We start from the raw sequence: 22,028 nt of genomic DNA, 5'->3' as shown, positions 1-22,028 counted from the left end.
GAAGGCAGAGTGTTAGTCTTTACATTGTTTTCATGAAAGGGAATTTCTTAATGGGGAAAAAAAAAGAGAACCTTACTAGAGTAGGTTCTCACCATAGTATGTTAGCAAACAATTTCTTAAAGCTTATTAACTCTTACTGGCTAATTAATATTAGCTGATAATGAGGAGCACATAGCTTGGGGCTCATGAGCAACTATAACAGCAATCACCATTGGTCCCTCAGGGTTACCCCTGAAAAAAAATCAGTAGGCTCACTGGTATTTCAACCTCTTTGTGGTAATGGTGGTTTGGAAAATAAACCAAGATTCTGAGCTACAATTTGCTTCCATTTGTAAATTCCCTTAATTCACCTTGTATAAGCCTGTGAGAATCACAAAGAATAGTATGAAAGATTCAGATGATTTGTTAAAATCTAGATAAACTATACTTACACACTCCTCTGATCTACCAGTCTAATATCAAAAAATTATCTTAATCTGGTATGAACTCTTGATGAAGTCAAGTTAGCTCTTTGTGATCATTATTTCCTAATATCTTTCCTAACTTTTAAAAATAAGATCTTTAAATTTTATCAGATATTGGAGTCAAAATATCAGACCTATTATTTGCAGATTTCACACTTGTCTTTTTTGAAAATTGAAACATTTGTTCTTTTGTAGTCCTGAGGAATTTTCCTACTTTTCAAAGGTTACTGAAAGTAGTTCAGCAATTATGTATTCAACTTTTTTTCATTACTTTGGGATATACTTGTGCAATCTGGAATATACTCGAACTCATTAACTGGGACTCAGTTTCCTTATCTGTAAAATGAAGGAGATGGATTAGATATTGGGATTCCTTCCAGTTTTAGATCAATGATCCTATTATCATTTATTTTAGACTTCACCTTATATTAGTCTCTTAAATTTGGGGGGGGAAGGTTGGGTCCTTTCATCTCTAGTCTATGATTTAGTTCCCGAAAATAGATGCCCAGAGGCTCTGTGATCTCTAAGAGCCAAATGGAATCCTTGAGTAGTTTTGCTGGCCAAAATCATTAAGTCCCATAATTCCTCAGGGCAAAGAAAATTAGATTACTACTCTATCTTTTGGTATATGTTGCACTACTCCCTATTTTAATATGAAATACTACATAGTTTTCCATATTCTTTGCTTGGTACTCATCATACAATTTTTATTAGCAAATTATTTTTTAATTAAATAATATGTATATATTTTATAGATTCCTCATTTAAATTTTCATAAAAATGTCTTAAATTTTTTTAAATATGACTTTTTTGAGGAATTTCCAAGGTATTCTGAAAGTGTTTTTTATATTAAATAAACTACAATAAAGTGAATCTGGGAAAGTCTTTTGTTTTTCATACTTAAAAACCATATCTATTGGCATCAATGTGGTAATTGGTGCATAATTCTACATTATACATAGAGAATAGAAATATTATATGCATTGTCATGGACCATGCTGGTTATTAGAAAATCTTGTTCATGCTATTCTGGTGAATAAATCATTCAACAAAACAACAGTTTTAATGTGACCCAAGAACAGAAAGAACCACGAATATTTACAAGTTTTGGTTTCCTAAGGTGTGGATGACTCATATATTAGTCTAGCCAGGATACCAGAGTAGAGCTTTATCCAGACAATGGATGAAAGAGTGCACTCTTTAGAGCAAAACTGGCTCACAGGAGGAGGATAAAAGATACAAGCACATACATTTTGATAAAAAAAAAAATAAGGTCACACATGTATAGTCTAAAAATGTAAACACTTTATTATCATTTAATCCTTTAAAGGACTTCCTAAAGACAACATCATCCAAAAGCCATACTCTAAATGATTAATTAATATTAATGGCTAAAATTTCTACAGTGCCTATTATGTTTAGGCACTATATTTCACCTGATTGTCATAATAACTCTGTAGTACTATTACTATTCAAAGAAATTAATTTAATCTATACATATATTGAGAACCTTCTATAGAAGTTAGGTCTACAGGTAGAATAAGATTTGAAGTCATAGAACACCAAGGTAGGATTCTCTTACACTTTATATTTTTGTAACTGAATCTTCACTTTAATTTTCTGAACCTCCGGGCCCTATCTATATAAGATGAGGAGCCTAGATGAGTTTGGAGGATTCTGCCAGGTCTAAATATATGATCCTATGATCAAAGCACAGCACTAAATGTAATGAATAAGACCAAGAACTATGAAAGATAGACCTCAAGTGGCTTATAGTCTATCTTTTCTTTCCTTCTTTTTCTTTTTTGTAAGGCAAATGGAGTTAAGTGGCTTGCCCAAGGCCACACAGCTAGGTAATTATTAAATGTCTGAGGTCAGATTTGAACTCAAGTACTCCTGACTCCAGGGCTGGTGCTCTATCCACTGCACCACCTAGCCGCCCCCATAGTCTATCTTTAAGATGATGAACTACCTGAGGACGAGAATTTTTAACTTTTATATATATCCTTAGCTTAGGACAGTAACTGGAACATTCTGACTGTTTAGTAAGTGCTTTTGGACTTGATTATTCATGCACATTGAAAAGAAGACTAACAAAACAAGGCTTCAAAGGAGAAGGGACAAGTGAGTAGACAGGGAAGCCTATGTCTAAGGTACCATAGCATCAATGAAGCAAAGGAGGCAACATATTGTGGAGCATTAGTTCTGAGGTCAAATACAGCATCTGACACTTGAGACCTTTTTTGATATTTGGCAAGTTGCTTAACTTCCCTTGGTCCTAACTTCTTCATCTGCAAAATTAGGGGGTCTGTACTGAATGGTTTCTATGAAGTAGAAGTTCCTTTTAGTTCTAGATGATGCTGTGCTGTAGGGGTTCTGAAGGACAGAATACTTTCTGGGGTTCTTTTCTTTATATTAAAGTTCAGAGAAGTCTAAGGGATTTGTCTAAAATCAGATGACCAATAATTGGCAAAGCTAAGCTATGAATCTGTGTCTGAGTTGTCAATAAATAGGGTGATAACAGTGTTGCTTTGTTTCCTGTGTACCATTATTTTAAAATGCTTTAAGATACAAGTATTTATTTAGAAATAATATAAATTTACATTCATATATTAAAGACAAAAATTTTGTCACTAAGACAAAAGTCTTAGGGAAGTTTTAAATGTTAACGGTTTTAAATTGCCCTAAGAATTTTGGGACATCCTTGTATCACAATTTTTGGTTACTAAATGTTTTCCTATGTGGCCAATCTTTGGTAACCTTTCTTCCTTCCCTCTCTCCCACTGAGACCCCCAACATCTTGAAGGCTAAAAAAAACTACTTTAGTGAAATCTGTAGCATTAAGAAAAAATGTCTAGTTATCCACACTGGAAACATGAAGTAATGAAACATGCATACAAATTTGTTCATCGATATGTAGACATTGGACAGGAGATACAGCTGGCTAATCAGCTAGGCTCATAATTGAGCAAGATGAGGAAATTGGGCTTGCTTGCATTTGAAAAACTGTATAGTGCTTTCAATGATCCCAAATTGCTCATTCCTGCAATTGCCTTTACCATTAATTTTCTCCTGGAAATGTTATATGGCTGAGAATCATGGAATGTACTACAATCTCTGAAGAATTAAAATCACAAATTAAAAATCACAAAAGCAAAGGGCAATGGGAAGATGATTGCCCAGGATGACTAGGATAGAAAGAATGGCATGAATGGCATTATCAAAAGTATGATAGGAAAAAGAGGAGGTGGGCTGGATAGACAGGGAGGTGGGTAGCCTCAGTGTTGAAGTCAGGGAATAATCACTGTATTTCTGCATAGAGCACAGAAAACTCTCAAAGTTCTGTTAATACATTAAAACAAAAGTGTGCTAGTGTCTTTAAAAAACCCTAATAGTAAATAAGAATGTTGCCTACTGGGAACCCAAGTAATCTTTCCCATAGAGCTTTTGGATACTGTTAAGACTATACTGTTCATGGTTATAATGGAAAGAACACCTTTAAGAGTCAGAACAGTCCTGAGATTCAAGCTATAATGGTTCTGAGAGTCTTATTTGTCCACAGTTGTTTTCATGTTGTCTTTCCTCAATAGACTATGAGCTTTTGGAGGCCAAGGACTATTTCAGGTTCTTTCTGACTCTTTCTACCTATCCTTTTAGGATAATGCCTTGAATGGTTATTTATAAATATTTAAATCCATGTTTTAGATTCTTTAGTTGTAAAAGTAAGTGGTAATAAAATTGTTTTGAGGATAAATGAGATAATGAACTAAGTAAAAGTATTTTGTGAAGTCTAAAGTCTTATGCATACATTTGCTGGTCAGTAGTGTGGGACTCCTTGTGGCCTCATGAACCATAGGCACTCCATGTCCTTTTATTGAATAGTGGCCTCCAAAGACTGTTCAAGTTATTGTTTTCATGACACTATTCCATCTCATCCTCTGCTTTCCCCATCGCCTTTTTCCTTCAATCTTTCTCAATTTTCCAAAGAGTCTATTTTCTCTTTTTTTCTCTCAAAATATTTAAACTTCAGTTTCAGTATTGGGTCTTCCAGAGAGAAGCCTGAATTTCTTTAAGCATTGTCTAATTTGATCTTCTATCCTAGGGACTTTCAAAAGTCAACTTCAACACCATAATTTGAAAGCATCAATTCTATGGAAGTCAGCTTACATATACAAACAATTCAATAAATTTAATTTAGTTCTCTTGATATGCTGAGAATATTGTGCTTGGGAGATTAAAAGATAAATAACAGATTCCTTGCCTTCATAAAGTTTATAATCTAAAGGGGAAAACATGCATAAATAAGAAGAATCCCACATAAAACTGGATAAATACTTGAGAGAAATACTAAATGTGCTAAAAATTCCTAACTCCAAAGGATCAAAGAAGCCTTCATGAAGGAAATAACATTTGGGTCAGGAAGTAGAATCAAATGGAAACTGAGGTGGAGTGAATGTAATCCAAAGATATGGAACTGGGTATTGATTTAAATTTATATGATTTATTTCCTATATGTAGGTTCAATTCTTTGAAGTCAGAGAATGTTTTCTTATTTTCTCCTTGTCTATCAATCAATTTTGAGAGATTATTGTTGGCTGACTTGTGATGAGATCTGGAATAGACAATTAACAGGGAAAAGAAAAATTTAAAACAATGTGAAGTTGGAAAAGGATTTAGCACTTTAGGAGAAGATGTGTCAAATGATATAGGTAAGGGGGGGGTGATGGAGTTAATGTTCTCTGTGGGGTTTAGTTAATAGCCAGTGTTCTGGTTCCAAGCTGAATGATGTTGCTTGATGCTTGAGAATGATGCTTGAGGATGATGCTTGAGGAAAAAAGTTAGATTTCTTCTTTGGGGGTAGGGCTATCCCAGGAGAATTAAATCTTCAAGCGTTCCTTAGTCAGCAAGGAGATTAAATCAGCTAAAGTCTTATTGGCAAAGTTCTCTTCTTTCCCCATCAGTAAACTAGTTGAGGAATATGGGTTTTAGGGACTTAAGAAAAATGAAGATGGCACTGACTTTTATCTGACACTTTTTTCACTTACCAAGCATTTATATAGCTTTTAAAATATGCAAAAAATTTGCATTTGGATTATTATTTTTCATTTGATCCTAATGGGAACCCACTGAGGGAGGGACTATTATTGCCCCCTTTTTTGTAGATGAAGAAATTGAGGAAGGGATGAAATGATTTGCTGGGGGGGGGGGAGGATGTGTCACACAACTAGCAAGTATTTTAGTTCAGATTCAACTCTTATTTTCTTTATTCCAAGTCCAGCCTACTGTCTACCACACAATCTGCCAGCCTCCTGCCAACCTCTCCCCTTGGTTCAGATACATGGTTTCCTCCTATTTTCTCTTCTCATATTATGGTACTCCAACTAGCTCTGCCCTCCTTAGAAGTGCTTCAAGCTCTAAAACGATTCCCCCCCAATCAAAACTGTCAATCTTGCAGTGTGATTGATTTCAGCTGAGGAAAACAATTATCTCTTTAAAGTCACTCACTCTAAGGTGTGAATGATTGATAAGCCCAACTATCCTGGGGGTAGTTGCTTTCAAAAAGGAGCTCACTAACTCAAATGAATCTTTAATTGGTGGAATGTAATCTGGGAGGTAGTAAGATCTTCTGTCCCCAGCCCCTCTGGCTGGCCACCAATTATCCTGCACTACAACTTCAGAGGAGGATAGTTCTCTGGGTTCAAAAAAGTGTTAATAAATGTAAACTCTATGTTTGTATTCATAGTGCCTGGGACAGAGTAAACATTTAATAACAAGTTTGTTGGTTATTTGATATCAGCACCTATAAAGAGACCATAATTCAAGTGAAGGCTTAAAAAAATTAAGTATAAAATGGTTACCAGCTATTTTCCTTCTCCTCTAATTAAGAAGAAATTGGAAAACTAGTATGAGAAGTTTAGTTGGAAGGTATTTATTCCTCAGAATACTCTTCAAAATAACTTCTGAAGTCCTTTCAAATTCAAAGTTTCTCTATTTTTCTAGTTGGCTAAATTTAAGAATTTCTTACTAATGAGAGTTGAAAAGTGTTGGGCTTGGAGTACTAAGCAAAATGTATATTCTATGTAATGATTTTTAAAATGGAGACAGATGGTCTTCTCTTTGTGCAGGCTTCTTTGTAGGCTCTTGCTGTAGGTAGAAAGAACTTACTGGGCTTTTATAATCCTATTAACTTTCTCAACTCAAAGAAAAATTAAAAGAAGCAGAATGAAGAGCTAGAAGAGCAGAATGAAAGGAGTGAACATTTAAGAGGTTTGGGGAGATGAGTATTAATTGAGTATAGAGAGCAGTTAGTTGACCATCTAAAACTTCTTGCCTTAATTCATAAAATATTTGATATTCATGAACTCAAGGAAGAATTTGTGTTTCTGTATTTAAATATCTTTAAATCTGGAATAAAGAAGCAATGCACCTTGCAATCTTAAGCTAGTAAAGCCTTAAATTTTACTAGTTTTAGCTTGTTTAAACTTTTGTAGCCAAGAACTGCTGTGAGACTTTTGGGACAGTCTGCATACTAACACAAGAGTTTTAAATTAAGAATTAAGTGGTCCTGGGGCAAATGTGAAAGTTTTCTTAATTCCACTACTGGCAACATCCTCCCCAAAACAAACAAAAAACTCTAACCCTTATTCTAACTCCTCATCTGCTTCTTGTGTCAAGTGGGGACTGATCTTGAAAGCATGAGTTTCCAATTGATGGTTTGAAATATGTCCTGAAGCTCTGTAGACCTCAAGGCAATAATAGAAAGAAACCTATGAGGACATGAAAGGAAAGGTTCACAGTTCTGACACGTTATGATGCTCTTAGATTGCTGATTATAGAAGGCAGGTGCCTAAACATGTAATAAAGGCAAATATAGTCCCTCTGTAATTAAGTAGAACAATAGTGTTTTGGTTTCTAAACTGGATTGGTACCTTGAGACCCATGGGAATTGTGCCCTTGTGACAGATATCAAGACTCCCATCTCAATTCTTCAGTAGATGGATAAGACCTCCTCCACTCTGAAAATCCAATATTAACTTTCTCATGAAGTTCCCAATCTCTCATATGCTCACTTTGAGATTTTGTCATTTTTTTTTTTGGAAAAAATTACAGATCAGGGTAAAAGTAGTTTGAACAAATTTTAATATAATAAGCATTATTTGGTGTTCCAGGACTTGGATTCAAATCTCTTCTCCAGGCTTTAGCTTCTTTTTATTAGTTGCCCTGCCCAATGGATCAGAAGTCATAGTATGTAGAATGTCCCAATTCTAGGAGATTTAGGTTCTGGAATTCCCCACCCTAGATTCTAGCTATCTGTCTGATTAATCATCTCATGAAGTCTATTATATCTGAGCATTCCTAGCAATGCTTTGTCTTCTATGACCCCCCATATTTTTATCAGTTATCTCTGATTTACAACTTTTCCCCCCTCTTCCCTTCATTCCTTGACCTCAACTTTACTACTGTTTTCCAATTCTATAACCATAATCAAACCAATACTGCCTTTGCTTCTAGAAAGGGAATTTGTTTTAATTGACTATGTGTATTTGTCACACAAATTAGGTTAGTTTTTCTTTTTCTTTATTGTTTTAATTTTGGGAGTGGTGGAAGGGAGAGAAAATAAATGCTTATTAATTGAAAAATAAAACTAAACTTAAAAAAATCTATCAGTCTATCATTATCCATGTAACTTTCCCCACCCTGGCCATCACTACAACCTTTATTTTGTTATTCTCTTCTAAAATATAAACTCCAAGAAGTAGGTGCTATCTTTACTTTGGAATTTGTATCCCAAACATAGTAAACACTTAATAGATGCTTTTCTTATATTCTTTAATTCACCTGTAAAATTAGAGAGTTTGAATGGGTTATCTTTAAGTTTCCTTCCAGCTCGAAACCTATGATTCTACATCAGTATTTGTATAGTTCTAGTTTCAGGATTCAAGAAAGGTAGAGGAAATTTTTAAAATACCATTAACTAACAGATACATCTATCTACATCTACATCTATCTATCTACATCTATCTACCTATTTATCTATTTATCTATCTATCATTATCTATCTATCTATCTAATCTATCTACCTACCTATATATCTACATCTATCTATCTATCCATCTATCATCTGTGTATTTACTTATCTACTTATTCAACCATAACTATCTATGAACATGAGTGAGAAGCAATAGGCTATAAGAGAATTAACACTATCCTGTAACAGCAAAAGAACCCTCGACTTTGAGACCCTACTCTGACATTTACTAGCTTCCAGATCAAGGACAAATTATTTAAACTTTGAACCTCAGTTTTCTTATAAAAACAGGGCTAATAATACTACTTAGCAAGGTGGTTGTAAGCAAAGGGCTTTGTAAAGTCAGAAGAGGAATAGAGACCTGTAGTATTTTTATTGTTGTATATATGTAATCATTTTACCAGTCATTGGCCCAAGGCCAAATAGGCTTTGTGCAGAGACATACTAGACTACACAGAGATCTAAGAGAGATCCAAGGGAAAGAGACTTGCCAGCAACTTAAATAAAAATGATCTTGCCTGTTTTGCAGCAGTTTTTACCATTGAGCTACACATTAAAGAATTAGTATTTATGGGCAGGGTGTGGTTCACACTGATGACAATTCTAAGAGAACATTAACTAAATCCCTCTCTATTTGCATGGCCGAAGGCACTTATTTAAACATCATCATTGGTCTTTTTTTTGTTCTCTGTGTCATACTGCTGGACTTCAAAATAGCAACTGGGACTTGATAAATCACAGACATCAAAGAACTTCCGAGGATTGTAAGGAAAAAAAGCAGTTTCTCTGTTTTAGGGAAGACCATTTGTTAACTGAATATTCACTGGGACCCTTGCTGTGAGGAAGACTAAGGGCAAATAGTGCCCCATCCATTCATGATGGATGCCAATGTAATGCCTTCTTATTTGTTTTGGTATAAAAATAAAACAACAACAACCAACCACCACCCACTCTCACATTCATCATAAGACTCCAGAAGAATCTCCTATGGGCAGCACTGAGATATCATCCCAGAATGATGGAATATATAACTGAATTATTCTCAAAACTATACTATTATAGAAAAGAAAACATTTTTACAGAATTTAAGAAAGAAAATGGTTTTCCTCAATCTTTATATCTCTCTTTCACTACTTCACATTGAGAGGTCTGTCATCCATCTCGAGATAACGACTCAGCTGTCCACAGCTCATAAGATGAAGTTTATTCACTGCTCACATGAATGCTATCTCTATCTTTTGTCTTTATATTTCCAAAATATTGATTTTGAGTGAATTCCTGAGTCCTTGGGTATGGTGTAATAATTCTGTATGAGGGAAAGGGCTTAGAACTTTGATTTGACTGGTATCAAGAATTCTCAGGAGAAGAATCTCCCTCTACCAATATAGTCCAATACTGTCTTTGCTACTGTTGGCTAAAGAACCAGGACTAAGAAGACAGCTAAATATAGGGAAATTCAGTCTAGGATGATTCTAAAACTTAAAGTCAAGGTACTTTAAATTAGATGTCTTAAAGCCTGAATCATAAAGAGAGGAAGAATGGAGTGGGCAGTTGCTACTGAGAAATTAAATCACTAGCCCAGGGTCCCACAGTTAGGATATGAGTTAGAATTTGAATCTAGTCCTCATGACTTTGAAGCTAGCTTTTTATCCACTATGTTATATTATCTCTGGGATAGATTATATTATTTCCATTGCAGTTCCCTACTCCACTTCATCCCAGTTACGTTATATTAGAAATAATCATGGATATTGAGTCAGAGGACCTGGGTATGCTGGTTCACCATGTACATTTATTACCTTGGGCAAGTCAACACTGTCTGGTCCTTAGTTTCTTCATCTATAAAAAGGAATTAAATGAAATTTCTTTCACTTCTAAATATAATAATACTATAGATTTGTTTTTGGTTCCTTATGTCATAATGTAAGCTTTCTATCTTTTGCGTCTTTTGTAACTTGCTATAGAGCCCAAATATTTTATATCTCATCATCTGTGAACTGCAAATATAAGCTATCATTTAAAAAAATACTAACTTTGAAAACACATTGAGTTGCTTTTATAAAGGACTATAGTTGATGCATCTCTGGAAAGACAGATCTTCTAAATTGAAGAAAAATTGAAAAGGAAGCTAAATGGCATAGGGGTAGACTAGTGGACAGAGTTCAAATTTGGCTTCAGAACATAACTAGCTGTATGATGCTGGCAAGTCATTCATCTGCTCTCAGCCTCAGTTTCCACATCTGTAAAATGGAACATCAGTAGTACCTAATTCACTAAGTTGTTCAGAGAGTTAAGTGCCATATAATTGCTATTAACAATTATTAGAAGTATTTTTGCAGCCACAGTTCACTCAGCCAGGTGAAATCAAGGAATTAACAGAGAGAACTCCTCAGCAGAGATATTGTCCTAGTGTGAGGCCACCACAAATGTTTTTATACCAAAACAAATAAGAAGCCATTACCCCGGAGGTCCTAGGATAACATGAGTTGAACCATCCATGGTCTGACATGTTTGGCCCAATGCTAGAATATGTATATATCCACTTTTCCCACTCATGCTAGGTATGAGGAGAAACATACATCCATAGTTTATTAGGAGAATGTTTGATACCTAATCATGACAGTAATTCAAGTTTGGCAGCTAGGTGGCACAATGGATAGAGTCCTGCACCTGGAGTTAGAAAAACCTGAGTTCAAATCCTACCTTACATTTCTTAGATATATGACTATAGACAAATCTTTTAAGTACGGTTTGCTTCAGTTTCCTTATTTGTAAAATGGGAGTAATGATAACAGAACTTCTAGGGTTGTTGTGAGGAACAATGAAATATTTGTAAAGCTCTTTGCAAACCTTAAATGTTAGCTGCTATCACCACTACCACCTCAACCACCACCATCACCACCACCACCACCACCACTACTGCTGCTGCTGCCATCTTAGTAAATGCTATTGCTTTGAACTAATTGTCTCTATTTTCTCTTAAAGGTAACTATACTACCAGAGCCATATAAATAATAGTTTTAATTGCACCAACTTGTAGAGCACCTTAGAATTTTCCTAGAAATTCAACTTTTCAGTACAATCATAAGTTAGAGACTAGCCCTGGAAAGGAGACTAAGTTAAGCCTAAAGAGATTAACATTTGGATGGAATGTTAAATTAGGTTAACAATGCAAATCACTTAATTGACAAATATTTACGGGGTGGGGGAAGTACATAAGCAAAATATTATACTAGCTGTCTACTAGCTTCAGTGGGGAATACAAAGGTGAATAAGATATGGCCCCAACCCTTAAGAAGTTTATAGTTTAGATAAAGAAACAAGAAAGAAGTAGAGTTGTTAAAAAAAAGTACTAATTTCTACAGCTAACCAGTTATATGACAGGCAAAATCATGTAAGCTTTCTGACTTTGTTTATCAATAAAATGAAGAAATTGAATTAATCTCCAAACTCCCCAATTCTAGAATATACTATGAAACAAACTATATAGTTTAATAGTCAGATGGTATTTTTATGCTTATTTATGTTTTGATTATGAGACACAAATCTTGGAAAAATTTCTGTAGATGTAAAGAACCAGGACTAAGAAGACAGCTAAGTATAAGGAAATTCAGTCTAGGATGATTCTAAAACTTAAAGCCAAGGTACCTTAAATTAAATGTCTTAAAGCCTGAGTCACGATGAGAGGAAGAATGGAGTGGGCAGTAGAAATATGAAAGGATTATTAGGTTTCTGTTTTATGTTATTAAGGATGCAAAATCACCATCTAGTGACGATCTTTGCAAACTGCAGGCACATGACCCATGAAGGTCAACAAAGGATCAAAAAGTCCTCTTACTGAAGGTACTCAATAGTAGCAACACATCAATGGTATGTATGCATAAAAGTATGGTAAACATTATAAGCCGTGAAAAGCACCAAATGAATGGTGTGGATGGGAAGTACTTTAGGGGTACAGAGAAAAGAGATGAGATGAGTATGAGATGAGATATGGTAATTGATGAATGCTTCAAGGATAAAGTATGATTTTATTATGACCCCTGAAGTATGAGTAGGATTTTGACTGGTGGAGTGATGAGGGAAAAAGTTCTAGCTCTCCAAAGACTGGGTTGCAGGGTAGCTGTTATAATAACTAAGGGTCAAGAAGTGATCTTTGAGAGCACAATCCAGTGGAGTTTCTCCCCTGAAAGTTATGCCATATCTGGATATGAACTCAGAGGGACCAATGTTATGTAGGAACACAAGCCTAATGACCCCCTCAGAGATGGAAGTGGAGGGGGAGAAATTATCCCTTCTGTGCCCTCTAGGAGGAGGTGAGAAGTATTTATTCTTTGTTTTCATTCTGCTTTAAGTAGATATCTCTTTGTGGAAGATAATTGATGTAAAATGGTTAAATAATGCTAATCACTAAACAATAAAAGAATGTAGTTGATCAGAGCTCCAATGGATGGCAATAGAGAAAAAGCCACCCCAACCCCTCATAATTTTGAGGACTAGGCCTAATAGTAAGCCCTGAGATAGTGAGATGAGGGCACTTTGTTACACTTGTGTCTGTTGTTTTGGGTTTTTTTTTGCATTCAGGGTTATTTTTTTTTTTTTTTTAGATTTTTGCAAGGCAATGGGGTTAAGTGGTTGGCCCAAGGCCACACGGCTAGGTAATTATTAAGTGTCTGAGACCGGATTTGAACCCAGGTACTCCTGCCTCCAGGGCCAGTGCTTTATCCACTGCGCCACCTAGCTGCCCCATCAAGAGTTATTTTCAATTTCTTTGTTTTATTATATATAATCATGGATACTTGATATTAAGGACATGGGATTTTGTATAAGTGGATATGCTGGGATCATTGAAAAATATGGGGTAATATAATGGATAGGGTTCTTGAGGGTCAGGAAGAGCTGGGTCCTAAACCTATCTCAGTTACTAGCTGTGGGACACCAGGTAAATCACTTAACCTTTTTAACTCATTGTGTTAAATGGGGGTTGAGGGGAGGTTTGAAAATGATAGTCTCTAAATTCAACTCCAAATTTCAACTCTAGATTTGAAAATACTATATATTTCTGCAAATGTAATATACCCTAATTCCCTCTCATTTAACTCTGGACCCAGATCATAATCTATCTGCAAGATATGAACAAGAGATAAAATGATGAAGGCTTGACTCTCTAGGATAACTTTATGACATACCCTATACGACATACCCTATACAGCAAGCATTTTTAATTCAATCTTTTTAATGTGGATAGTTTACAATTTTCTTAACCATTTTTACTGGGGATTTTATTGATAAGGCTTTGCAGCATTCAAAAGATCAGTGCAATTATTATAATGTCATTTGCACCTAGGAGCATATAAAGAACCTTACCAACATATCTCTGCCTCAGCTGTGTAGTTAGAAAAAGGTGGTCCATTAAAAAAAAAGAATCTGAAAAGATCTGTTTCTAAACCATTCATAGATTCATTCTAATTTATTAGGGAAGAGAAAATAGACATTTGAATTGATATTTGCTAGCTGTTGGGAAGATTGAATGAGATAATATTTGTAAAAAAACTTTTACCTGGCTCATGATAGTCACTCAATAAAAACATGTTTCCTTTTTTCTCTCCAGGGCTAAGCACAGTGCTTGACTAAGAGCTTAATAAATATGTTATTTATCAACCTACCAATCTCTCTATTATAGCCAACATTTATATTGTACTTTAATATTTCCCAAATTCTTACAAATACTATCTCACTTGACCCTCACCCTGTAAGGATTATTATTATCCCCATTTTTATATATGAGGAAACTGAGGCAGAGGTTAAATGATTTACCCAATTAGTAGGGAACTGCATTTGAACTCTGGTCTTCCTGATTTTATAGCTATCCATCTGCCATCCAGCAGTCCATCTATCTATCCATCTGTCTATCTTTCTTTCTATCTATGTATCTATCACAATGGATGAATATAAGAATGAGATGGATCTGGAATTTTGTTGAGTGAGATAGTTTTTGTGTTTCTATATATTCAATTCTAACCCCTTTAATCACCTTTGGCTGAAAAAAAGTTAGCCAGAAAATCTTAAGGGGTTATTACTAACAATGTATTTTTGTTATGTATGTTTTGTTTTTTGTATCTCCAATATATTCATTTCATTGGAAAACATTCATTATTGGTAGTTAGAGAATTTAGCTCACAGAAATGAAAGAAACAATTCTGAAATGGATTCATTTGTTCTTTAGTCAAAGGAGGTCTTCATATTTTCCTTCTTTATCTTGACAAGCTAAGTTCAACTCCAAGAATGCTTGCAGCTGATAAGATTTGCCTTTTTCAGGAAACTGTAGATGTGTCGGTGGGAAAACACACTGAAGATTAATTGCCATAGAATCTATTTTCAGTATTTTAAAAGAAGAATGCTGGTTAGGATAGAATTAAATTGGATAATTCAACCAGTATAGTTAGCTGGTAGTACCAATTATATGCTTAACATTAGCTAACTTCTGTGAGGAATACAAAAACATATAAGATGGAGTTGTTGCATTCACAGATCTGACAGTCTTGGAGGAAGCAAAGCAAACATGGGTGGAACAGACTAAAAAATAAAATACCAGTAGAGTAAGTATGATAGGACTGGTCTTTGGGTTAGATTCCTGGGTTCAAATTATACTTCTAACACAAACACTCTGTGTAACCCTGAGCAAGGAAGGCATTTGATCTATTAACATTTCTAGGTAATTCTTGAGGACTAAAAAAAGCTAAAAGTTGCATATCTTCGTTAAGGAGAGAGCCTCCTTACTGGAGTGTTTGGAGGGTGAGATGGAATAGAGCTCACAGGGAGAGATTTTTAAAACCCACCCCACAAAATGCATTTAGAGCGACAAAATAAAGAAAAATCTAGTGTTCAGCATAGTATAAGTATTCAGGAACATGAAAAGACCAGGACTGGTAAGAGTTATCAATCAAGATGGCATCTTGATGGGAAAGATATTGACCATAAAGAATTTTATTTATACAAATCTCATATCAACTTCATTGTTTACTGAAGTTTTAAATGAAATTGAGATAATTTCCTTTTAAGTGAAACTGGTCATTGATTAGATAAATACAGGGTTTATGATTCTCCATAAAAGGCTTACTCCAAAGCCTCATTAGGACTGCAGGTAATCCTTTTCAGAGAATACCTCTAGGAATCAGAAGTCCTGTCTAGGTTTATCAGACTAGAAAAGTTTTCAGTATAGGTCTGGTGACAGATGAGCCCATCTAGGTTTGGAGTGGGTTATAAGCAGAATGTAAGTTCCAAAGGGATGAGATTATTTTTTTTAACTATAAGTCATGTTGATGATATGCTTATAGGTATGGATGGATTCATATACTCAGTAAAAATGGTAAGACCATGCACATAACTGAAGTCTCAGATCTTTTAAAATCCATCTGTGTTTTTTTCAGTTTCAGAGTGATACAGATTTATTGCACAATAATGAGCTAAGTAGTCTGATTAACATATGGCATTACTTTATTAGTAATCATATTTTCTTCAATTCCTCAGGTTTTTAAAGTAATTTGTATCTCAAAGGTATTGATTTGAGATTTATGAGTAACAATCTGCATCAATAAAGTCCTTTCTATTTGTAAACTATTTTACATATTTGCTGGTAATATATGCCTCAAAATAACTAGATGAGGATGATCAATATAAATAGCCTTATGAGGAAAATATGGAACAGGATCACTTAGCAAATCAAGGCAGAGTTCAATGTAAAAATTTAAAATCTGGAAATCTCTGCTACTTTTCTAAGCCATCTTGTAAAATCATGGGGTTTTTCCAGATCTCATAAACAAATCATTAAATGGCACCTCTAAATGGAAAGAAATAAAAAATGCCTGTTAACCATTCATAAATTTCAGCACTAGCAATTGCAAAGGAAGCAACAGATTTATTTTTGGGGGAGTCAGAAACACCCTAGAATAAATGTAACTTTATGTTTGACAAACTGGCAGAAACAACAGCCTCTTCGATCTTTCAGATCTTTTAGATAGATGGCTGCAACAACCACAAAAAAAATTCACAAAGTCTCATTATCTGAAATGTCACAAATTTTCTAACATAACTTACACAGTCCACCCTGGAAGAAATTAGTAATTTCTCTGATTGCTTTCAGTTGTGGTTAAAAATCATGAACAAATTAATTTTCTTTTAGTTATTACAGATAATTTCTAATTTAGGGGAACCTCAACATTTAATTTTTCGATTCATGAAAAAGGACTTAGACAAGTCTTTATGAATAAGATTTGAAAACATAAAACCTATTTTTTTTCCACAGGGAGTAGTAATCTTCCAGATGATATTGGGATGGAAAGATACTGGTTTACCATTGAGGCAATGAATGATCTCTGTCCGTCTTAGGACTTATCCCGACTGTTCAGTTCAAAATGGAATATTTTACAGTGACATGCCTTGTAAATGTATCCCCTATGAGCACAGATGGTATAAAAATGCTTAGTGATTTTTTTTTTCAGAATACATGTCATGCTGTGGGAAGATATGGCTGAAATAAATACATTTTATTTTGCCTTGTGACATTTTCCCATATGATTTAATTATAGAGAGAAGGGCACATAAGTGAGCTTCACTATTAAGTGGGACCCATTATGTGCTCAAGAGCAAATTCAAATCTTTTGTCAAGCACATTTTTAACAAATAAATTGTGCACGCCATGTAAATAATATGACATTTGGTAGCAGTCGATTTGGTTTATGTATTTTGCCCAAAGGAACAGGTGATTCAAAGTTTAATTTGCCCCTCATCTGCTTATTTTTAATAACTTGGCATAGTAAGCAGTTCTCTAGATATCAATATGCCAATTAACAAAATAATTCTTTCATTGCTGTTGAGATAAAGGGTTGATTCTAATCTACTTCTTGTGTAAGCTAAAATAAAACAAACAAAATAGTCAAAGAAAAAAGCAGGAAGAGAGGAGAAGACAGATTCCATGTCAGCTCTATGCAGATGCAGAGGAATTGAGCACAATAACCTTTTACATGTTCTAGGAAATAAATGGTAATGCAGAGAGATCCTCCTCTTTCCTATGCAGAATAAAGAATTAGAGCTCATGCATCACTGAATGCTATGCATCAGCTTCCTGTCAGGGACTAGCTTTTGGGGGGCCCATGGGCAAAAGAACTGCGAAGTTTAATTAGAATAATTTAACTCTATTCTGGGGATAAACACTTCTTTTGAATGTTTATATTTGTATGAGCTATAGATATTCACATTCTCTACAAGTATAACACAATATACTCAATATATTTAATAGATGTAAATATACACATGATCTACAAATGTAGTAAGTCAATGTAATATGTTTAAAAATTCAATGAATTGACTACTAATTAAATGTATTTTCCTTATTGAAAATAATATTCAATTGACTTTTAAATGAAATGATATCAAAATCTTTACACCTTCAAAAGAGATACATAATTATATTTATGATCATGTACACTTTGAAACATTGGAACTTTGTGGAAATTTTACAAAAAGAATGTAACAAAAATGAAAATCTCAACATAATGCTGACAGGCAATTTCTATTTATCATAGATAGGCTGGTTTTTGATTCCTTACAACTTAAAAATTAATCACAATATTTATTTTGACAGTCTAATACAGGATTTATTGATTTAAAATGGAGACTTTATTTTAGACTCTTTTCCTTCTTGGAGGTAAGTCTACTTTGGAATTTATTTATCTAGCTTCTTTATGCATAATACAAAGTTTATTTTTTACTCCAAAAGAAACTTGGGCTATAAGTCTAGAGATGTGAACCATCTTTAGAAATATGAATATTCAATATTAGTTATAGCAGTTCCTAGAATTACTCATAGGCAACTTGAAATTCATAAATGCTATAGAAATGAAATTTTATGATTTAATTATATAAAGAGAATCATAACTAATAATAATTATTCATACTTTAGGTAAAACAAGAAATGGCATTGGTATTTAAATAAAATTTTCTCTCTATATGGATTAAATAAAGTTCATTATAAAGTTTAATGCAAGACTAGAAATCATCTTCACAAAAAGAAAGGAACAAAAATCATGAAAATACTTATTACAACCTTAGCTCTTCAAGGATCTCCAATTTAGTAAGAATGGTCTATGGATACAGAATATATATACATAATATATCTTTGCATTAGTAGATGCTCTTTGTTTCTGGTCTTTGGGTCTAAAACTGATCCTCGGAGAGTGTGCATTACACACACACATACACACAAACACACACACAAACACACACACACAGAACTATTCCATTAATAGGTTCAATACCTAGAACCTTTCTGTTTCTGTAAGACTTGCCAAAGATCATTCTGATTTAGACTTGACAACTCATATCTCCTTCATGCCATGATGATACAATGGAATAGGACTTTAGGGAAGGCAGTATCTAGCCAACAAAAATAGTTTAAAAATCATTTTCTATCTTCTGGTTTTAAAACTGAATAGCTTTGAAGATGGCAGTCTGATCTACTGTTCTAATTTAATGTTAAAAAAAAAGCTAAATTCACCAAAAAAAGCTAAATTGACCTCTATATTATAAAACTATTTCATGGCTATTTAAATTTTTCAATTGGAAAACTATTTCACAGGATTTATGAGACTCATTAAAACAAACTGGAAGGAGGTCTAAGAGCTCAGTTAGTCCAAAGTCTTCATTTTATAGCTCAAGAAACTGAGGTCCAAAGAAGTTAAGTGACTTGTTCAAAATAGGAGAGTTCAGGTGGAATAAAGCCAATATCCTGGTTAGCATCCTGATAGAGAAACTACTTTTATTCCCCTTCTAAATCCCACTTTTTCTTTCTTTTTATTTTTTTTTTGGCAAGGCAATGGGATTAAGTGACTTGCTCAAGGTCACACAACTAGGTAATTATTAAGTGTCTGAGGCCAAATTTGAACTCAGGTCTTCCTGACTCCAGGCCTGGTGCTCTATTCACTGTGCCAGCTAGCTGCCCCCCTAAATCCCATTCTTGGTAGAGCTTTGCCTCTCAGGGTTATTATCTTTTGACAAAGGGACAAGTCCTAGTTAATGATAAGTTTTCTGATTTCTAACCCAGTCCTCTTTCTAGTGGCAAAGTATTGCCTTGAAGATAATAGAAGAAAATTAATTGACTTGGCATACTAATTCATACTAATTTTTCTAACTGATCATCTAGAAATCTGAAGACAAATATCTATATGGAGTCCAAGTTAAACCAAGAGACACGACTCATCTAATCTGATGAGAACTGATGAGAACTCTTGCAAAAAAGGTGAGGGTGGGGTAAATAAATAAATAAAGATGAATCTTTCTATTAAAGGGACAAAATCAATGGAAAAATACCTGTGAAGGTCTTGGCATCCAGGCTATTCTCCCACTTGAAATTTCTTTCGATAGGAGCTATGCAAATTTACTAGGCTGTTTCTTTTTTACCTAACAGAACCTTTTACACTCTGCCAGACCTAATTATGCCTCTGTTTGCCTTGATCCCTGTTCTCTTGGGTTCTTCTACCTCTGATAGTAAGTACCTGCCCTAATATGCACTTTGTTGCACAGGGGGGTCATATTGCATATGGTTAATCACATCCTAGGAAAAAAGGCAGAGATTCATTTTTAGGGCTAGGGTTCAAGGTTGGTAGGCTATGACTTGCAAATGAATATTCAGGAAGATGGTTAGGGGTAAAGTGAATAGATATCAATTATGCAAATAAGTACTTGCTCAGTCAGGTGGGAGATTAAGGCTTAAATGTGAGGCAGAGAGACAAATGGTTAGTCAAGAGACAGGTCGTGAAATGATAGATAATATAATCAGAAATTCATTACAGCAGGTATGAAGTAATTAGAGTTGAGCACCGATATATACTTTATATATATATATATATATATATATGTATATTATATATATGTATGTATATATGAATAGATATAGATACAAATGCAGTAATCATATGCCATAGACAATCTGATATATTTTAATGATCATGAATCTCTCTTTTTTTTTAGCAGACATGTTAAAATGGAATTGGAATTATTAAGTGAATATCCTCAGAAAGAGGTAAAGGGTTTATATTAACAAAAAATATTTCTTCTCATGGTGGCAAAGGCTTAGAAACTGAAGGTTGTCCATCAATTAGGCAATGATTTAACAAGTTCTGGTATATGAATGGGATGAAAGAGATAATTTCAGAGAAACCTCAGAAGACTTGTATGAACAGATGCAGAGTGAAGTGAGCAGAACTACGACAATTTGTACAATAACATTAACTGAAAAGACAAACCACTTTGAAAAATGTTGGAACCTGAAGAAATGCAAAGGCCAACTCTAGGGAACTTATGATGAAAGATGCTTTCCCTCTCCTTATGGAGAAATGATGGAATAAGAATGCAAATTGAAATAGGGAGCAAAATAATGATTTAATTTACTTCTATAATGGCTAACTTTCCTACTGTTTAGCCTAATTATTAAAATGGACAAAAATACAATGTATACTTATTTTAAAAAGTAGATATTCCATTAATTTTCAGTAAAAGGAAGGAAAATGTCCACCATTACAATTCAGCAAACAGAATAAAAGAAAAGGAAAAAAGGTAATTATTACACATATCTCACCACCTTTATTATTTTAAGTCATGATTATGAAGCAATATAAATATAATTGAGGGAATATAAATATAATTAAATACCATGAACCGGTTCTCAAGTATTTTAAGGTACAGAAAGGACAAAGAATGAAAAACAGTTTTTTTTTTAAATTGTGGTTACAGCCTTGAAAGAGATGAATTTAAAAAGTATTCACAGTTACACCTTCACTGTAGTTTCCTGATTATTAAATTAGTCAAAGTGATTTTTTCCCTTTGCTAAGTTTATTTCAAGTCTTAACTATGGAAAGTGATAAGACTTCTTCAAACTATTTAAAAATGAGTCCTTCCTTGAGACTTAAGGTAAAATCTTGACTGCAGACTGAAAGAGGGTCTTTAGAAGAACATAAATTACTAAGGAAATGGAAAAGGTAGTTTTGTCTAGAATGAAGAAAGCTAAGCAATAGCAGGGAAGAGTTACTAAGAGGTCAGTACCAGCCTGTTTCCATCTTACTCCAAATAAAGATCAAAGTAAAAAGAAATTGTAGCAGTCAAGATACAAAAATAATATTGACTATTTCTTAGGTAAGAATAGGGAACAGGGAAAGCTAAGGAAGAATATGGAAATATACTTTCTTCCCAAAGAAAACCTTGGATTTTCCATCCTAGAGAGACTGTCAAATTATTTCACCATTTGCTTAAATGCCATGAGAAATCTGGCTAAATTAGAATTTGAAGGAGACTAGAAAGCTTTTTAACAGTTTAGGCAAGATAGAGAACTGGACTAGAATAGTATCCATATGAACACCATAGTGGTAGAAATGACAAGTTTTGGTAAGAGTCTAGTCATGAGGGATGAGTAAGAGGAAAGGGTAAAAAATAAATCCAACATTTTGAGACATGACTAGGAAAATGACAATGTCATAAATAGAAAT

At 34.1% G+C, this 22,028-nt stretch overlaps 1 protein-coding gene across 2 annotated transcripts in view; it reads right to left on the bottom strand.

Moving 5' to 3' along the window:
• Positions 1-22,028, bottom strand: part of PACRG (parkin coregulated) — a 569,883-nt gene that overhangs the window by 158,183 nt on the left and 389,672 nt on the right. Inside the window, exon 5 of one of the 2 annotated variants that reach the window (XM_074187999.1) lies at positions 703-800. The exons of the other annotated variant lie outside the window; for it this stretch is intronic. Within the exon in view, the coding sequence (XP_074044100.1) occupies positions 718-800 (83 nt within the window). The 3' untranslated portion in view covers positions 703-717. Of the gene's footprint in view, positions 1-702; positions 801-22,028 lie in introns of those variants that run through there. 2 annotated transcript variants of the gene reach the window in all.

Source organism: Macrotis lagotis, chromosome 5, assembly GCF_037893015.1.
Source record: "Macrotis lagotis isolate mMagLag1 chromosome 5, bilby.v1.9.chrom.fasta, whole genome shotgun sequence".
NCBI lineage: Eukaryota > Metazoa > Chordata > Mammalia > Peramelemorphia > Peramelidae > Macrotis > Macrotis lagotis.
This window is presented reverse-complemented; position numbering and strand designations above follow the sequence as displayed.